The sequence below is a fragment of the Uloborus diversus genome, chromosome 5, assembly GCF_026930045.1.
Source record: "Uloborus diversus isolate 005 chromosome 5, Udiv.v.3.1, whole genome shotgun sequence".
NCBI lineage: Eukaryota > Metazoa > Arthropoda > Arachnida > Araneae > Uloboridae > Uloborus > Uloborus diversus.
Window position 1 is genome coordinate 30,104,638 of NC_072735.1, and position 20,546 is coordinate 30,125,183.

The window sequence follows — 20,546 nt, forward strand, 5'->3', positions numbered from 1 at the left end:
TACAGAAATAATATATAAGATAAGATATTGAATAGAAATATTTGTATTTTTGAAAATTTATACACATTGTTATCGCAGGCTGCTTGAACCATTAAGGGATGGATGGCAGCACGTGCTCTTCATTTAACCGAACGGTTAAAATACAAAATCAGATGAACTAAGTTCGTTTTTTAAGCGCAGCTTTTCGAATGTAGTAAAAATGTGTCTATCTATTTCTTTTTTGCCGAAAAAAGAAAAAAATTATATTTTACCTATCAAGTTGTTAGTAATTTTAATTTTTTACTACGTATTCTAATAAATGTTCATAGTTTAACTAAATAAAAAACATAATTTCAATTCGTGATTTAAAATTTTTTTATTTGTACAAAGGGTCAAAAACTCATTAGAAGAATCTACATTTCAGTATACGATTTATTTATTTTTTTCTGAACAAAAAACTATTCCATTGTAGTCTGAAATCTTAAACCTGATACTTATATTTTCGCTTACAATTATGCTTTAGTTTTCTGATGGTAGCCAAAGCTTTAAAAAAAAAATACAATTAAGAATTGATATCGCTAGATGTTGCTTCAAGTTTTTTGTAACAGCAAGGAGTGTATACATCTCATTTATTTTATTACTTCACTTGTATTATTTATTGTTATTATGTGTTCATGTTAGGCGTGATATTTGCCTAATTTTGTGATGCAGATCGTCCGGGCCGGGCCCAAACACTCCTTCTTCTGGTTACCATTCCAATGCTCTGCCGATTGAGCTATTCAGCTCTGAATTGAAAAATTGAAGCTTCAAAAACGAAATTGAAAAATAGCACAATGTTATCTTATCAGGCCCCTCAGGCTACCACGTCTGCCCCACTTCCTTAAAGGGCCCAACAGCCAGCGAAATTGAAAAAAAAAAAAAAAAAAAAAGCGCTAAGGCTTATTAAAGTTGCAAATATACACTGCTGGTCTCTGCGGCCCAACAGATTTTGTTGCAGGGGAGCCCAAAATTTATAGATCTTGGCCTGAATGTTATTTCAAAAATTGGAATTCTAGGCTCTCTCATGAAAGTTTTTCGAAATCGAAGTGCTTAAAAACAAAGTTTTTAGATGTTCTCCAGTGATGTTAGACGTAAAATTTCTGAGGTTCTCCTTCTTAAATTTAACAAAATTAAGGTTTTAATTTTTTTTTTTTTTTTTTGTAGGTCCTCTCTGGAAATTTTTGGGAATTGAAATTTTAATATGCAGTGTTTTGCTATATTTGGTAAGATTAGAGGCCTAGCAATTTGTTACACCTCAATCCCCATAATCCAAATTTAGATTATCTTCAATGTTGTTAGATATCAAAGTTCAGGGCTCTTCTTCAGGGAAATTGCTTCAAAATTTGGGCACTGAAAACAAAATTTGAGACAATCTGTAATGATTTCGGTCCAGGGGGGGGGGGGGGGAAGGAGCTTTGGAGGCAAAGCTTTCTTATTTTCAGATGGACTAGAAAATAGAAAAAAAGAGGGGAATGAATTAAAAGGAAGAGAGGCGGAGCGTAATTAGCTGATCAAAAGTCATTAACTGTTAGGTTTTTAATTCAATAATTTATTTTTCAAAGAATATTATGGTTTTTTCCTTATATATATATATATATTATATTTAAATAACTTTTCCTCTAAGACGCGTTCTTTTTTCTTCTCTTCTGCGCGAAAAAACACTGTTGTTGCCCCTTGGAGAACCCGAGGTGATGGATAACGAAGGTGTTAATCCGTTTTTGAGGCTAATATAAGCGGCTTCTTTTTGACTAAGCCCCATTTAGTTGGAAGTCCGACTTTTGCTCAGACACATAAGACAGATAGAACAATTTAGATTTTATTAAAATACAAGGAAGTCAGAAGAGCACCCTGGGCAGTAGGCGGGAATCGAACCCACGCCTCTTTGCATGCAAGCAGTTGCTGAGCAATACTGCTCGGTCACCGAGGCCCCAGAAAGAACACTTGTAAAGGACAATTCAATTCAGCATTCTGGAGTGACAATGGGCCCTATGCCCCCCCCCCCCTCTGGTTGCACCACAGGACTGAGGTGATTCAAATTCTATGTCTTCTTGACATTTCCAAAGATTCATTGATGTGAACGAAGACGTTTTTTAAAAACAATAATATTATCCTTTATCTGGGGGTGTTAATGTCTAATCAAATTTTCTGAGTCGCACTTGAAATTGTCTGAAATTTGTTATTCAGTGTAAAATTTAAATGAAAAAGTGAAAAATATCAAAAAGAAAAAAAAATGTACATATGCATTTTAGACACCATTGCTAAGCGATTTTAAGGCAAAATTTTCAATTCTTATTAAGGGTACATAACCATTGTGCATGGTTGGCATGGATGTTTGTGGTGTAAACAAAAAAAGAAAAGCTGAAAATCGAAAAATAATTTTAAGAATCAATACTAAACCTGACAATTAAAAAGAGAGGGAGAGAGAAAAAAAAAAAACAAATATCTATGAAATTTGTCTTTTCCCCCCCCCCTTCCTTCTTTTAAGGTGACACAGGACTTTCAAAACTGAGAAAATCGATAAAAATATCAGTTTTTGGATTTTTACATATTTAAATGAGAGAATTCTGCACGAGCATTGGCAATCAGTGCAAAATTGGCTGAGTATAAAATCAGTCGTAAAACATCTTGAAATTAAAATAGAGAGAAAAATCTAATTCCGATAAAATAATTGATACAGGATGTAAAAGTTGTCTTTCAAACATAGTAGCACACATGCACTATTTACATCATCGACTATTGCTGTGTTTATATGAGTAAAGAGTTTTAGTAAATGTATTACAAATAGGAAAAAAATACATGCAGGGCTCAGAGTGGACTTTTCCAAAATTTTAGGTGAATTTTAGGAACTTTTTGACAAAATTTTAGGGGCATTTTAAGTTACAATCTCCTTTAAACAAGCAGCCTGACCATAATTTATTAAACAACAACCAAACTTAAATAAATGTTATCTCATAGCATGCATAAACAACTTACTTCAATTACTTCTGTAAAAAAAAAAAAGCAAAATAATTTTTTAACCAATTTACATCACATATTAAGGTAAACAATATTTAAACTAAATCAATTATATGAAGTATAAATATATTTAAACACAACAACTTTTCTTCATACCTTCTTAAAAACTAGTGTTGAACTAGAATATGATTCTATAATAAATTTTAAAGAAAAAGCCATAAAAAAAACTTTTACATTTTATAATGGTGAATTCAAAATTTTTATTTGCATCTCATCAAAAAAAAAAAAAAAACGTAATCTGCTACTATGAAAAAACAGATCTGACCGCACATTTGATTCATCCAATAATGTTTTCAAAAGCAATTTTGGGGTTACATTACACTAATTAAAACTTCTATTTTATCTTCAGTAGTTTTTTTCAAAATTTGTTCTTTGTCAGTTTCGAAGATGGATAACTCTGATTCTAATTTTTGTAACTGACTAGTGCCTTCAAGAATTAGGTTCTGTGCAACTGTCATTCGTACAATACTTTGAGTTACTGTAGCATTCTTCAGTCTCTCTGTTCCCACTTTTATCAGGCCTAAAGCTAATTCTTTATTCTTCTTCAACTCATTGATCTTTTTGTTATTTTCACTTATCTGTAAATCAAGATCATTTTTCCTATTTTTAGCTTCTTCTTTTTCAAGTTTTTCCTTTGTCATTTGTTCCTTTTCTTTTTTAAGCTTCTCTTCTTCTTCTTTCAATCTGTTAATATACTCCTGGTATGATTTATGCAAATCTTTCACTACTTTTAGTAATGTTAAAGTGATAGGTACATTCAGTACCCCTCCATAACTTCGAATAGTATCTTTCACTAATCTGAGTGATACAATAGTATGTTCACTGTGATTCATTTATCATAGCTTTATTGAATGAAAAACCCCTCTCAGGGTCCACATTCCCATGTGGCAAAATCATAACAGTTTTGATTACTTCAGTTAACTTTTCATATTTTAGCCGATTGCTAGTATCTTTCATAAGAAATAATTGTCTCCAATATCCATCTACTCGTGTTTCTTCAGATAGATTTTCACGAGCAGTAACATCAAATATGAAAAGTTTCCACTCTTTTTGAACATTATCAATAAAGTCATTCGAAAAGTTTAAATAACGTGCAATTCGTGTAATTGCACAAACACTGTTGGAGCAATTGTAAAACTTCCCAGGGTGAAACAGTTCTAAGTCCGTGAAAAACTGTTCATCAAAAGGCAAATTCGATCTTAAATACTTGACAGTTTTTATAAGTGCCGAACAAACATTCAAGAGAAAATTTTTCTTCTTGCTTTGAGATAATTTTTCTAAAAATCCTTTGGCTGACATACCAATTTCAATTGAAGTTAACTTCTTCCAATTGCTGCCGTCGTCAACATCAACATCTCGTAATTCTGCACCTTCCTTGGAAGCAACAACTTCATCCTTCAAAACTGCATCATAACCTGTCGGATCAGCTTGTTCATTTCATCAAACAACAGATGTATTTTTGGTGGTTCGCTTTGAAAACAGAGTGAAAAGGCTTCAAAATGCTTGTGCGAATAAGCAATGAGAGCTAAAAAGCATAATGTTGATTCATCCCTCAAATTTTCACAAATACGCTTATATCTGTTGGAAGCACTGAGCTTTTTATCCAACAACTTTTGTTTAGGCAAAAAATTTAAAAAATACTCAGTAGTAGGCATGCTTCCCGGCAGCAACGAGCGATGCGTCTGGCACATGGCCACCAGACATGCTCCGTGCGCAGGAAAGCTCTCTAATCACGGAACGGCGAAAAACAAGTTACCTTCCGGAGGCGGGTTAGGAATATGTGTCAGAAGAAGTGCGTTAGACTTATTTCGGTCAGCAAATGGCAGTTTTTACGTTTTTTTTAGGAACACCAACAAATTTTTAGTATAATTTTAGGAATTTTAGGAGCTGTGAAAATATTTAGGAATTTAAGGGGGAATGCGAGCCCTGTACATGTAAAAAAATTAAAAAATATACTTGCTATCAGATTACGGATAAAATATTTGTTAAGGATTTGTGATGCAGTTAAGAAAGAAGAAGAAAAACACAACTTAAAGAGATGATTAATAGTTTCTGCTAGAAGTAGATCTTTCTATGTATGTTGCCGTGAAAGGTCGAAATTGGAGAATGTCAACTTCTATTGGTAATTAAATAGAAATACTCAGTTTTCGATCAATGTCTTTGGTATATGAACACTTGGTATTCACCAGCTAATGCTGATATTTACGACATTTCAGACTTTTACCGTAACACATATGTAAATCAGATTCTTGTTAATATTTTCAGATTCAAAAATTGAAAAATATACTTGCTATCAGATTACAGATAAAATATTTGTTAAGGATTTGCGATGCAGTTAAGAAAGAAGAACAAAACACAGCTTAAAGAGATGATTCATAGTTTCTGCTAGGAGTAGAACTTTGTATGTATGTTGCCGTGAAAGATCAAAATTTGAGAATGTCAACTTTCATCAGTGATTAAGCAGAAATACTCAGTTTTCAATTGATGTCTTTCGTATATGAACACTGGTATTCACCAGCTAATGCTGACATTTACCACACTTCAGACTTTTATTGTAACAAATATGTAAATAAGATTCTTGTTGATATTTTCAGTCAAAAGCATAATTTCACCACTTTGCCTTACAGCATACAGTAGGAGTACACAATCTGTGGCCCATGTGCCAAATGTGGCCTTTCGTGAAGCAATGTGAAGCCTGCAAGTGCATTTAAAAATGTTCTTTTCTTTTTTTTTCTAAGAAAAATTTTTTACAAAAGGAAAGAAAAAATAATGGAAGTTTCTCCAGATCAGATCATAATTTAAACACCCTAGATCAAAATACTCAAAAATTTGTTTCGAAAAAGGTTTCAAGTCTAAAAATGGAAAAAGAGTAGAGGTAAAGTGGGAGAGCAAAGATGTTTATTCAATTCCTATTCTAATCATGTTCAAATAATTAACTCATAAATGTTGAAACTTCATTTTTTTATGATTAAAACACATACCTCTTTTTTTCAATTCCGTATATATAAAAATGCAATTTTTAACATCTAAATTTAGGACACATTCATAAAGTATCTCAGGGCTTAATTCATCCTCTTCAGTATATACAACAGGTGGATCAAATGCCTAATAAAATTTATTTACAAATTAAACTTGCATATTTCAAGCAAAAAATAAGCATAAATTATAAATTTATCAATTTATCATGCAGAACCAAGATCAAGCTCAAACATAGATTAATAATCAACCAGGACTTGGTTTCTATACAGGTCGAATAAGTCAAGGGCAAGAGCCCCTATTTTGTAGGACCTCTAAATTATTACTCATTTAAAACCAGAATTTTCTGGATTTAATACCCTTAGTCAACAACAAAAATGCATCCGGCTCAAAAATAGCTATTCACGAAGTATTGTGCCTCGCTAAATACGAAAATCACCATAAAAAGTTGAGATTAGCTCTAGCTTTCAAGACAAAGGGTCAGCTAAGATAGTGAATTCTCACTAATGCTCTTTCTTATTGGCAGACAGAAACACTCCAAACGGGACTGATTGTCCTCTAAACTTTTACCCTAGGTTGGGATAGGAAATCTCACTACATGAAAATCGAAACGGACTACAAGAAATTTAATTTCTGGGAAGAGAAAAATTTGCCTAAAATCTGCCTAATTTGGAGTTTTAGGTAGATCCACCCATTTCTGCTTCCACTCATGCTGATTCTGCTGGGAATAATGAAGAAGTTCGTGAAAGCTGTGAGCAAAAACAATTTTCCAATACCTTAGAGAAAAGTTTCCAAGATATATTGAAGCTAAGAAAAATAAGAGAACTTGTTAGGCATAAATGCCTGTAAATAATCCTATCTCATCAATTCATAACACCAATAGTAAAAGAATGTTTTTCCTTACTTATAATGTATTACCAATCATTCTGCATGACTGGGGTAAAAGATTCTTATCAGCACTCATTCACATTGGTCGAATCGACCGAATGTTTGTTTCACTTTCGTTCACCTTTGGCGGGAACTCCGTTGTGGATGACGTCATAGAAAGCTTCTAGAAAGAATCTGATGGCACGTGTGCTTAACGATAGCAGTGATGTGTCCGTTCACGTGACTCGGATATGCTAATGACCCGGGGGGATATTTAAACTGTTCGCGGCTTTAGTTCTCGCTCTCTCTCTTCGATCATCTTCGTCGATGTAGGCGGTCGCTTGATCGGTATGCGAACTTGCTTGTTCGTGCCGTCCGCACTTTATTAGAAATGGTTAGCTGGACTTAGCTTATTTCCCAATGGGTCTATTTCATCAAAGTTTTTAGTCAGTAGTCATGCAGTTTGCGTTGCACTGTTAGTTATCTCATGCAGAAGTAGCATGTGGAGAGATTATGTTGTTAGTATTTATTTTTATCATTTACAGCGTATTTTTATCTATTTACATTATCGTTTAAATAAACTTCATGAAAGTTAGAAATAGTTTGTCAAGTTCTTATTTCCGAACTCACTCTGCTAGTATCAAAGAAACATTAGGGAGATATTATTAGATTAGAAATTCTCCCCAACACGGGTTATGGGCCCAGTCCCTTTCCTGTGCAGACCTAGTGAAAATATTTTTGGATAAGACTAGGAAATGATAAAGAGTGTACATGCATCTGTAAAAAGGCGGGGTTGTACTGCTGCCAAAAGTACATGTACCGTTGGATGATGTACATTTCGATATTTTTCAGAAATTTTGAAAATTTTTTTTTGGAAGCTGCAAATTCGATGACCCATCTGAAGATGAAGTTATTGGAATGTTTGAGATGGGGGGGCGACCAAGATAGACTTAAAAGATTTTACCAAAATTCAAGAATACTAAAGTTTGAAAAAAAAGAAAAATGGCAAATTTCGCGATTCAGATTGAAAAGCTCAACAACAAGAATTACCTCGAATGGTCGACGAATATGAAGTTCCTTCTCATGGAACGGAATGTATGGGACATCACTAACGGAAAAGAGAAAGAACCAGTCATTAATGAGAAGACGAATGTAACAGAAAAAGATGTGAAAGAATTTATTGTAAGGAAGCGAACTGCAGTCTCTCTAATCTTCTTGAATATTGAACAAAATCTAAGAATAATAGTTGAAACTATAGAAGATCCATGTGAATCTTGGAAGAAGCTAAAATTACATTTTTTTTTGGAGAATAGATGTATAAGTATGCAACTCTTCATTGAGCTGAATCAATGGAAGAAAGAGAATGGAGAAAAGCTGAATTTATTCGCGGCGCGTCTGCAGAGAATTTTCGACAAAATCAAAGTTGCTTATCCGAATTTCCCGGAGGACTGTATTTCTTTTAAATTACTGCAAAGTTTACCAGAAACGTATGATCATCTAATTCAACAGATTTTGATGAGGAAAAATGAAGATTTCACATTCGAGAAAATCCTGGTTGATCTAATTATTGAAGAAAACCGTCAAGAAATGAAAGAAGAGAAGACAAATGAGATGCAGGTTTTCCAAGTTAAATCTAAAATTCGATGTTACAAGTGTCATGAAGATGGGCATATAAGAAGCAGATGCCCTTATGTCAAAAATGAAGACCGTCAAAGATTGACTTCACGAAAAAGAAATAAAAGAGGAAACCAACACCAATCCCGGAAAGAATGGAGGGAAGAAGGTACGAGCCCAAGGAGTAGAAATCGCCGATGGAGTTCAAGAAGAAAGTTCCAGGAGCGTCGCCGATCACCTTCAAATAATAGATGTGAGTATACTTTGTATTTCTTGTCAGAGGCAAATCTTAGTCAGACCCAAGATAAAGGGAATACAATTATTTTTGACCCTGCCGCATCAAATCACTGTTGCTCAAATAAGAACTGGTTTAGGACATTTGAACCCCTAAATGATGTAAACATGGCTGTTGCCGTGAAAAAGCAAACTTTCCCGATTGAGGGAAAAGGGGAAATCAAAGTTAAGTTCGGTAAAAGAACTGTAATTCTCAAAGATGTAATGTATTCTCCCCGTTCGAGACGAAATATTTTGTCTGGCATCAAGTTTGACCAGGGTGGTGCAAAATTTAAAGGTGGGAGAGGTTTCGTGAAGGTATCCGACAAACAGGGATTAATTTTTAAAGCTGAACTCAATAATGGAGTTTATAATGTTAATTGTAAAAAGTTTAAAAATTCTCCTAGTTCTAGTCATGTAAATAAAGAACCTTCTATAGAATGCTGTCAAAGTGACATTGAAACTTGGCATAAACGTTGTGGACACGTAAACACTGAAAGTATTCGTAAAACTAGTAATCTTTCAGCTGTTCGTGGCCTACCTAAGTTTAAACATGTTAAATTAAACTGTGATGTTTGTAAATTAGGAAAATTTAAGCGTGTTAGTTTCAAGTCAATTGATAGAGTAAGAAGTACCCAGCCATTGCAACTATTGCATATGGATGTTTGGGGAAAATGTAAAGTAGAGGGTAGAAACGGAGAAAATTATTTTCTTTCTATTATTGATGACTATTCTAAAAGGTGTTCATTGTATCCTATTAAGTCAAAAAGTCAGGTTCCGGGAATTGTAAAACAACATATTCTGAGAGCCGAAAGATTTATCGGCAAAAAGGTTGTTAGTATCAGATCTGATAACGGGACGGAATTTGTAAATCAGGAACTAGACGGGTTCTGTCAGAATATGGGTATACATCATGAACTCACAAATGTGTACACACCAGAGCAAAATGGATTAATTGAAAATTTTAACCGTACAGTAACAAATAGTGCACGCGTTTTGTTAAAAGAAAGTGGTTTGCCAAACAATTTTTGGCCCGACGCGATGTTATATTTTGTATACACATGGAATAGGATTTGTCATTCAAGTCAAGAAAAGACTCCTTTTGAACTTTACGGGGAAAGAAAACCGTCTGTAAGACATTTAAAAGCATTCGGAACTACTTGTTTTGCTGGTATCCCACGACAATTAAGAAAGAAATTAGACCTAAAAGTCGAAAAAGGCGTTTTAATCGGATACGCGTTCAATCGTAAAGGATTTCGCGTTTATCTTCCAGACAAAGATAAAGTCATTGAAACAATCAATGTATCTTTCAAAGAGAATTCCTTTTTCAAGGACAAATTTACTTCCGAGCAGGAATCACGCGGAAAAGAAAATACCCTTTTCTGGCCTCTTTCGCCTCAGGCAGAAGATAAGAATTCTTCGGAAGAAAGCGAAGATTCGAATCGCTTCAGAGAATTAGATGTTGAAAGTAGCTCTGAAGGGGGGGCGGAAAGTTCAGACAGTGAGGGGGATGATTCTAGTCGCAAACCAATGCGGGAAGCTAGGTGGATTCGGAAATTTGTCCCTAGACCTGATGGTTCAAGAAACGACATATTATTTTGAAAAGGGGAATAGCAAAAGATTAAGATCGTTGAATGATGTTCAAAAATATTGTCTTTGTGAAAACATAGCGTATGATCCGGAATTATTTAATTTTAAAGGCAATGATGATTTTCAGGGTGAAGTTTCAAATCAATCTAAAATTTTAACTCATGTTTCCTGACTAGACACAGAAGTTCAAGTCCCTAGAACATATAAACAGTCATTAAAATCTAATGAAAGGGGGGAATGGCAAAAATCAATGGAAATTGAAATAGGCACTATGCGTAAAAGAAATGTTTGGAATTTAGTCAAATTACCGGAAAATGTTAATCCTATCGGATGTAGATGGGTTTATAATTTAAAGAAAGGGGAAAATGGTGAAGTTTATAAAAGTAGACTAGTCGCTCAGGGGACTAATCAAGTGAAGGGACTAGATTTTGATCTAACCTTCTGCCCAGTAGTCTGCTTTAGTACCATTCGCTTTTTCTTTTCTTTGTTGGTATCAAGAGAAAATTGGCTACATATCCAATGTGACGTTAAAAGTGCGTACCTATATGCTCCTATTGATGAAATAATATATATGAAGCAACCCCCAGGTTTTATTGAGAAGGGAAAAGAAAATTATGTGTGCAAATTGAATAAAGCTATATACGGCTTGCACCAAAGCGGTCGTCTGTGGTTTTATGAAATTGAAAATATATTGCTTAAAATTGGTTTTCATAAATTTTTATCATGTAATTGTGTTTATTATACTGATAATGTGATTTTACTCTTATATGTGGATGACATTGTGTTATTCATTTAGAAGGACAGGGATATTAAAGATGCTTTGAATTTACTTCAAAAACATGTTGAAATTAAAATTTTAGGTAAAACTAAAAAGCTACTAGGTGTAGAATTTGAAAATGAAGGAAATGGATTAAATTTACATCAAACTGAATACATTCGTGTAGTTTATGAAAGATTTAGTAAATTTAAAATTCCTATTTCTTCTTTACCTATTAGTAAAGGATGTGTTTATTCAAAGTTAAATTGTCCTACTACTCAAGCTGAGATTGACGAAATGTCAAAATATCCATACAAGAGTTTATTAGGGTGTTTATCATTTATTTCTAGTAGAACACGTCCTGATATATCATATGCTGTTAACATTTTCAGCCAATTTCAAAGCAACCCAGGAATGGTACACTGGGATGGATTGTTGAAATTACTAGGATATGTTTTCCATACTAAAGATTTAAAATTAAACTTAAAATGTGAAAATGTTCAACTTATAACTTTTTCGGATGCTGATTTCGCCACAAATAAAGATGATAGAACCTCATTAGGCGGTCAACTTGTTTTACTTGATAAAGCTCCAATTGAATGGCGCACGTTCAAAGAACGAAGCGTTAGCCTTTCAACGATGGAAGCTGAATTTATTGCCATGACCGAATGTGCAAAAGAGCTCATGTGGTTTGATCGTATAATTGACGAATGCATCAAAATAAAAATTGTTAAAAGTTGTAAAATTAAATCTATTTTGTATGTGGATAATCAGGCTACGTTAGATTTTGTTAAATCGCCTATCGAAAATCATCGTAGTAAACACATTGATATCAAATTGTTTTTCATTCGGGATTTAGTTCATAAAAATAATTTTAACGTGAGATATGTCAAAAGCAAAGATAACATGTCGGACATATTCATGAAACCTCTCACCCGATTAGAAATTCAAAGATTTATAGACAAATTTTTTTGTACAAATATAATATAATTTAGAAACATTTTTAGAAATTTTTGAAAATTGTTTAAAGTACTTTAAATTTTTCTTCTTTGCATCATGTTTTGTGAAATGTTTTTGCAAGTTCTAACAATTTAATTGTCCACCTGAATGTTTTGGTGGCTTTTTCTTCCTATCAACCGGATTGCGAACAGCTTTTTGTCACGTCTCGTTAAAAGTGAAAATGTAATTGTCAGAGTCTTCCCGGGAGTTAGGATAGAGGGAGTTTATTGTTGCATGAAGGTCTATCGCGGGTGTATTTGTTTTTCATTTTGTGAGACCCTATTTTGGAATATTGGAAACACCACTAGTTCCCGTTAGAATTTGTAATTTTCCTTCACTGAATATATTATGGTGCAAAAATGTTATTAAAAAAAAAAAAAAAAATTTGAATTAGTAAAAATGAAATTTTAATCAGTTAAAATTATCAGACAGTCTTTAAGTATAGAAGGGGGCATTTTTTTTATTTAGATTTTTAGTGATCTTTTTGTAAATGAAATAATTTAGTGAGAAATGGATAGTTAGTAAAAGAGCTTATTTACATTTCGTTATAAACATTTCTCAATATATGCTTATACTATACTATTTTCAAGACTGTGATATTTTATATGCTGATTCGAACAGTTACTGTCTGTTTTTATTTTATATTTCAGATTAACCTACTGTCATTGTTATAAATTAAACTGGAAAAATGATTGAAAAATTAAAAAGGACTTTGATCAAGAATTTGTTTTCGAACTTTGGGTGAAAATTCGTGGAAAACGTACTATGAGTTACGACGTGAGAGAGATAATGAAAAAAAAGGACTTTTCAAGATGATTGTTCTTTGAAATTTTGAATTTTTTTTTCAGCAAAGTGTATTGTTGTTTTTCTCAAATTTTGAGATTCTAGATCTATATTGGAAGTTCGTAATATAGAGTCAAGTTTATATTTTAAAAATTTGTTCATTGTTTTTGTCATATAGTTATTAATATGTGGAAATTGTGTTAACGTCTAAATGAAGTCGAATTTTTTTGAATGTTTTCATTGTGAGATGATGAGAGGGGGGGCCTTGTTAGGCATAAATGCCTGTAAATAATCCTATCTCATCACCTCACAACACCAATAGTAAAAGAATGTTTTTCCTTACTTATAATGTATTACCAATCATTCTGCATGACTGGGGTAAAAGATTCTTATCAGCACTCATTCACATTGGTCGAATCGACCGAATGTTTGTTTCACTTTCGTTCACCTTTGGCGGGAACTCCGTTGTGGATGACGTCATAGAAAGCTTCTAGAAGGAATCTGATGGCACGTGTGCTTAACGATAGCAGTGATGTGTCCGTTCACGTGACTCGGATATGCTAATGACCCGGGGGGATATTTAAACTGTTCGCGGCTTTAGTTCTCGCTCTCTCTCTTCGATCATCTTCGTCGATGTAGGCGGTCGCTTGATCGGTATGCGAACTTGCTTGTTCGTTCCGTTCGCACTTCATTAGAAATGATTAGCTGGACTTAGCTTATTTCCCAATGGGTCTATTTCATCAAAGTTTTTAGTCAGTAGTCATGCAGTTTGCGTTGCACTGTTAGTTATCTCATGCAGAAGTAGCATGTGGAGAGATTATGTTGTTAGTATTTATTTTTATCATTTACAGCGTGTTTTTATCTATTTACATTATCATTTAAATAAACTTCATGAAAGTTAGAAATAGTTTGTCAAGTTCTTATTTCCGAACTCACTCTGCTAGTATCAAAGAAACATTGGGGAGATATTATTAGATTAGAAATTCTCCCCAACAGAACTTTTAACGGCCCATCAAATACGCGCAATTATGACAGGATTTTTGAAAAAAAAAATTGCAAGGGGAGGAAAAAAAAACCCAAGCAGACTTAAAGCGCATACTACAAGTATTTCTAAGCAGCAGAGAAGACGGCAACTAAAAACAGTTGGTAAAACAGTCCCTCTGGAAGTTCTGTGACCATTGATGAATGATGTGTATCTTAAACTCTATTTTGTTCACTTCTTCCAGGATATTTTGTTTCAAAACTAAAGCTATGAGCAGTGAGCATGAGGAAAGGTTTCACCAAGACATATTTGTAATGGAATGCAGATATCAGGGTCATTGGGCTGAGTTAATGCTCAGTAAATGCTGCTTAACTATTACAAGAAATGGTCCTTCTTTGATGTACAAAAAGCAATCCAAAATGAAGCGTTTACAGCAATAAGACAAAAGCAACCACTACTTTCCAAAAAAATAAACATTATTTAATAAAAAAGGACTTCTTTAATAACATTTATTGCACTGGGTTTTTTTTCCTTCTTAACATTACCTTCAAATCAATGTTCAGTGGGCTTTTGTGTATCTTGAAAACAAGAGCTAATAAAAAAAAATTCATTACCATATTCGTCTTTTTCCACCAAAAATAGTAGGAATTGACTATTTAAAACCAGGATGCAGACAAAAAGTTATTTTTTGTTGACTAGTGTAATTGGTTGTTTCAATTATGATTCAGTTATTACAACCAGAAAGGTTCAAAAAGATTCTTCACTTTAAAACTAATTTTATTATCTTTTTATTTTCTAGTATCTGTTGTAATGGTGGGCAAAAGCATGTAGGAGGATCAAAAATTTTAACAGGCCAGCAGCCCAATTTCTTGTTATTGGACACTTGCTAAATGAAGATTAAGAGAAACACACAAATCAGAGAAAAACAAAAATAAACTACTGAAGGCATAATATTTAAAATTTCCTTTTGAAACAGATTTGAAAAAGGCATATGAAGTCACCATGGTGATGGAATGAGCTTGCTATAAGCCTGAAATTGGATTAGTTCTTTGGTCACAAGCAACATTTCTTGTTTTGACAACACTAGATAATATGACACCTAATCACATTTCAGCTGTATGACAAATCTGTAAGTCAAACTCAATCATAATTTACCTAGATGTAAAACCTTCATTACTGAAAGAAATCATAGCATTACAACAGCGTAACTAAAGAAAAGAATTGAAATTTAAAAACAAATAAATATTTTCTTTTTTATATTACAGTTTGAAAATACATTAATTTTCTTTTAAAAAAGTTTTTTTTTTTTTTTAAACATAATTCTTTTCTGTTTCTTTCTTTCTTTTATTTTCGAGCCTGCAATTTCAACTTTCAATATAGGATTAACAAATACTGGTCACTGTTATTAGACTATAAGCATTCCAAAAAGGACTTCATTCTTGAAACTATTAAAACCTAAAATGTTTGAGCCATAAAAAGTTTTCGAGTATACGTAAAATTATATGACATTGAACAGAAGATTTATTGCAACAAAAAGATAGCGTTTACCTTTATATGTGGTACAGAGGTATTGCACTTGAAAAGCTCAGGGTATTTCTCCAGAAAATACCGAGCTGCTTTTTTACCGGATTCTTTTGAAAGTGCAAATGCTCTCTAAAGGAAAAATGATATTTCAGAACAGAATAAAATAAATACATAGCACAAAATAAAAAATATGGCATAGTTTATTTTGTTCTCTTTTCAAAATAAATGGCAATGCTAAGCTAAATGTGATTAAAAAAACTTTTCAAACAATTTCACTGCACAACCTTTTCTTGTTTTTAATTAAACTATAGTATCTGCTACCTGATGAAATCATATTCATTTTGAGACAAGCTGACATTTTAAACAATTGATTTTTAAATGAAGGGAACATTTCTAAACCCATTCTGAAACGTAAATCGCTGATTTCCATTTAAAACTCCTTTTGTAATGAACAATTAACTAGTCACACCTAAAGGTGGTTTTTGACTGATCCATGCCATGCAAAGTTCTCCACAAAACTAAAACCACTCACCTTTGCAAGAAGTTATTTTGCTTTGCAACTCTGGCTAAAATTCATTGCAAGAGTTTTTAAGCTACCATGTAAATGCTTATCATAAAAAGTAGCCAGGAAATAACTGCTATCAGACAATGAAGTTCAGCAAACGTCTTTCATCTAAGATTTGCAGAAAGTCAGAAAAGTCATTCTTCTTTTAAATGATATTTAATTTCATTAGACTATTAATTGGACTTTTTTTCCTTCTTTTATAATAAGCAGTATTGCTTTTTGTAACATTATTATAATTGTTTTATATTCAAAGTCTTAAAACATTTTACTGCTATTCAAGGTTGTTTCTATTTTGATTATATTTTGTTATTTTAATGCTATAACGACAGACAAATTATGGGTAATTTAGGTTAATTATGCTCAGTTTGACCTAGTTTTTAACAGACTCCCTGACTCCAAAAATGAAACCATTATCAGTTCCCACTATGTTTTTTAAAAATTTTTTAGCTTTAGCATCTCATTTAGCTAACCAATTTTTGATGGGTTTTTTTTTTCTAATGGATAGGAGGTGGTCTAACTTAGGTCCCATACCTTTGCTTAACCAAATTTGTGTATTAGAAGAAAAAAGTTATGGTTAAAAAACAGCAAATTTCATGCAATTTCTCCAGTTAAACGATTAAATATAAAATACATTGTTGAAAAAGTGGTTGTCATAAAACAGTAATATCAATAGCAATCATAATGAAAATTTTGAATGAATGCTTGTCTGAAGTAAACATGAAATTCAGGGTACATGAAATTCATTCGTATTTTTTTCTTAACTGTAACAAAAATAGATAACGGGGCCAAGTAAGTAGACATATTACATATATCCCAAATTCGTTCTAAGTGTTTTCGAACATTTTTTTTTAAATGAATGTTATGTAACAGGGATGATGATTCGCCTAATAGAACTACAAATTTTGCCGAATGATACTTCTATCATATTGTCAAACAAAACTTTTTGAATGATGATATTGTTGCCATATTGTCAAACAAAATTTGCCGCAGAAGAAAATTTTTGGGAGGTCACAGGGACCTCCCATCAGTACTCTCTTATGCCCCCCCCCCCCCCCCCCGCCGCTTCTCTTTTCATGGTTCAGCTGGATAAGCCCCTGGTTGTACGAGTTTTTAAAGTCACCGTGCATGCGTCAATTGTTAGTTTTCTCAACCAATGGTGCAAACAGTAGTAGAAACACATTTCAAATGCTCCAAAGAATAAAAATAAAGAAATAAAATAAAAGATGATAAATTAAAAAGAAATAAAAAAAAAGAAATAATAAATTTTTGTGGGGTTACATTTAAAACCCCATATACATATAACATGTATTCCTCAATAAAAGGTAAAATTAATTTGTATTGTAAAAATATTTAAATAATTTTCTTGTTTTTCGGAAATATTCTGTATAATGTAATTGTCTTTTCATAAATAACTGGTCATATTCTTTCACAAATATTAACCTTTTATTCTAATTTTATAGATGAAAGACATTTTACCTAATATTGAGGAATACATGTTATATGTATATAAGATTTTAAATGTAACCAACAAAAATTTATTAAGTTTATTTCTTTTGGAGCATTTGAAATGTGTTTCTACTACTGTTTACACCGTTGGTTGAGAACACTAACAATTGACGCATGTGCAATGACTTAAAACACTCGTACAACCAAGGGCGTATTCAGCTCAACCATGAAAGGAGAGGGGGAGACAGCCGTAGGGAAGCCCTGATGGGCAAATTCGGCAAATTTTGTTTCACAACATAGCAAAAATATCACCATTCGGAAAGTTTTGTTTGACGATATGATAAAAATATCATTCGGCAAAATTTGGAGTTCCATTAGGCGAATTATGATAATTCAGGGAAATTTGGAGTTCCATTGGGCCCATTGAGAGTTCCCACCCTGATAATATTTGAAGTTCAGGGCGCACCTAAAAAGGCCCAGCATTTGGGAAGTTAGGACCCAACTAAACACCAACTACTTTCCTTTTTCAATGAGCCCCCAAAGAAGATGTACAGTCGAACCTGTCCCCGGTAGCAGAAACTGCGAGACGCGAGACGTGCGTCGCAGATTTTCCGGCGACCTGCAGATAATTTTACCGAAGAACAAAAAGAAAGAAAGAAAAAAATAAATAAATAAATAAAAGAAAAAAAAAGAAATGCAGCTTGGGAAAAGATCATATGGAGATCGCTTTTTGAGCGATGGATGGTTCAGCATTTCAGCTAGAAACATAGTCGCCATATTTGGTCATTCAAAAAATCGAAGTAGAAAAGTGCAAAAGTTTTCAAAAACAAAGATGAATTGGATGTTTTATTTTTCTGCCAAGAAATGAAAATAACTTAAAGTGTACAGCAAATCGTTTTTTTATTTTTATTTTTTAAAATAATTTTCTTGAGGAATGAAAAGTTTTATGTGAAAATTACACCTTATCCTCATTGCTTTGGACGCAAAAGTGCTAAAGCTTCAACTAAAGTTTAGTCTCATGAGGATTTTTATTTTGAAATTATTTTTTTGCAACAAATTCAGAAACTTATATCTTAACTTTTAGCGTAGTCGCCATGTTTGGTCATTCCCAAGATGTTGGTACGCAAGACTCATGAAGTGCCTACGTTTTCAAAACGGAATTGGATGTTTATTGGAATGCAAACTGTTGAAAATTATGCAAAATGTGCCTTTTTTTTTTTGGTAATTCTTAATTATTGTTTTTAAAATTGCAAAATTTTATCTTCAGAATATTATCTTTTCTTTGTTGCTTTAGAGGCTAATGTGCTAAAAACTATTTCATCTAAATTGTAGTTTTTTAAGGATTTTGAATTTATTACTACTTTTATGTAACAAATTCAAATATCTATTTATAACCATGAATTTTTCGAGTAGACGCCATGTTTGGCCATTCGCAAGATGGAAATAAACGATACTATTGCTTACCTAAGTTTCCAAAAACAGAATTGGATGTTTACCTCAACACAAACTATTGAAGATAACATAAAGTGTTCAATAAATCATGTTTTTTTTTATAAAATATTTTTTTATTTTTTTTGAAAAATGCGAATTATCATCTGCACAGTTGTGTTTGATCCTCATTGATTCGAAGGCTTTGCTATAAGCTAAATATTTCATCTAAAATGCAGTTTCCTGCAAACTTCTCATTTACTAATTTAAAAAATTCAAAAACCTATTTCAACGCAAATTTTCCATACTAAAATTAATATATCTTGAATAATTGGTTTTCATAGTGTGTAGAGTTCTATTTATTTTTATGAAAGTAGTGAAAGCTGCTGCCCCCCCCCCCCCTTATTGCTTTAAAACTCAGCGACAGTGGTGGCCACTAAGTTTTTCGGGTATAGTGGCCACTGCCCAGTTCAGGGTTCATACCCTTTAGGCAGAAAAAAATTCAAGCACTTTTCAAGTACTTTTCAAGGTAAAAAATTTTGTTTTCAAGGCAATATCATAAATTTGTACTAAAAATATTGTATGCAGATTTCATTTACTACAAACACATAGAAATAAGGCAATAATACAAAAAGTATAGGAAAACAAAATTGCTTTTTCTACAACGAGAGACGCTTTGATGAAAGATCTACTGCGTTGAAAGTTATTCTGAAAATGTTTGAAAAGTTCGATCATAAAGAGAAGCAGATACCAAAAGGTTCAATTTTGAGGTTTTTCCAAGGCTGCAGCAGTCAGAGGTTTGTATATTTTCTAGAATCAGCAAATTAATACTTAAAAAAAAAACTTTCATAAGTGCTTTTAACTTTTATGGGAAGAAACTAAAATACCCAAGTTCAATGGCATTGCCAGAGAGGAGTTTTTGAAGTCACTCCCCCCCCCCCCTTGGTTTCAACATTTATTTCCAATAGTTATACAGTGGTTTATTACAATATGAGGGCGGTTAGGACAAACACTACCCAGAAAGTTATTTCAGTTTGCACTATTAAGTTCTAAAAATATTAGGTTTGCAAATCATTTTAAGTATGCAAATCAATTATTCGTATGTAGTATGTATTAGTTGTTCAGCCATTAAGGCATTTCAACTGTCCTCGAAAAATTTAAAAATAGGAAGTAAGAAAAGTTTATGAAAGTCCACAGTCCAGTCTCTACCTCAAAATTACAAAAGCAGCTTAAGTAGTGATTACTCTGAATGCAAATTTGAGCCTATTCAGCTTTCATTGATTAACTTGCAATAGTCAATAAATGTGCAACTTCAGATTTATAGAGCCATATTTCGAAATTGAAAAGATTCACAAGAAGTTGACATATATTATGACAAAAGTAGTTTTATTTTGGGAACAAATGGATTATTGTTGAAATTAGAATTTAAAATTTAGAAAGGCAATAATATTCAGGAGTGAAAGGGTGAGTTCATAAAAAATTACCTGAAAGTTTCAAAGAGAAAAATGGGGCGAGGGAGGGGGGGATAATTTTTAAAACTAAGACCCCTATTACTTGAATATGCATACTTACAACAATAACTTTTGCTATGCATACAATTCATAAAATAATTTATTAAGTCAAAAAAGTCTGCTTAGAAAAACCATGCCCAGTGCCTGTTGATAACCAGCAACAGGCACTGGGCCTAGCTAGGCTGGTCCTGGTCAATT

The 20,546-nt window shown here is 32.8% G+C and overlaps 1 protein-coding gene across 1 annotated transcript in view; it reads right to left on the bottom strand.

Moving 5' to 3' along the window:
- The window catches only part of LOC129222521 (protein PTCD3 homolog, mitochondrial-like), a 79,384-nt gene that overhangs the window by 50,433 nt on the left and 8,405 nt on the right, over positions 1-20,546 (bottom strand). Inside the window, exons 6-7 of the mRNA XM_054857033.1 lie at positions 15,423-15,527; positions 6,015-6,138 (exon numbers count right to left, since the gene is read on the bottom strand). Of these exons, the coding sequence (XP_054713008.1) occupies positions 6,015-6,138; positions 15,423-15,527 (229 nt within the window). The remainder of the gene's footprint in view (positions 1-6,014; positions 6,139-15,422; positions 15,528-20,546) is intronic.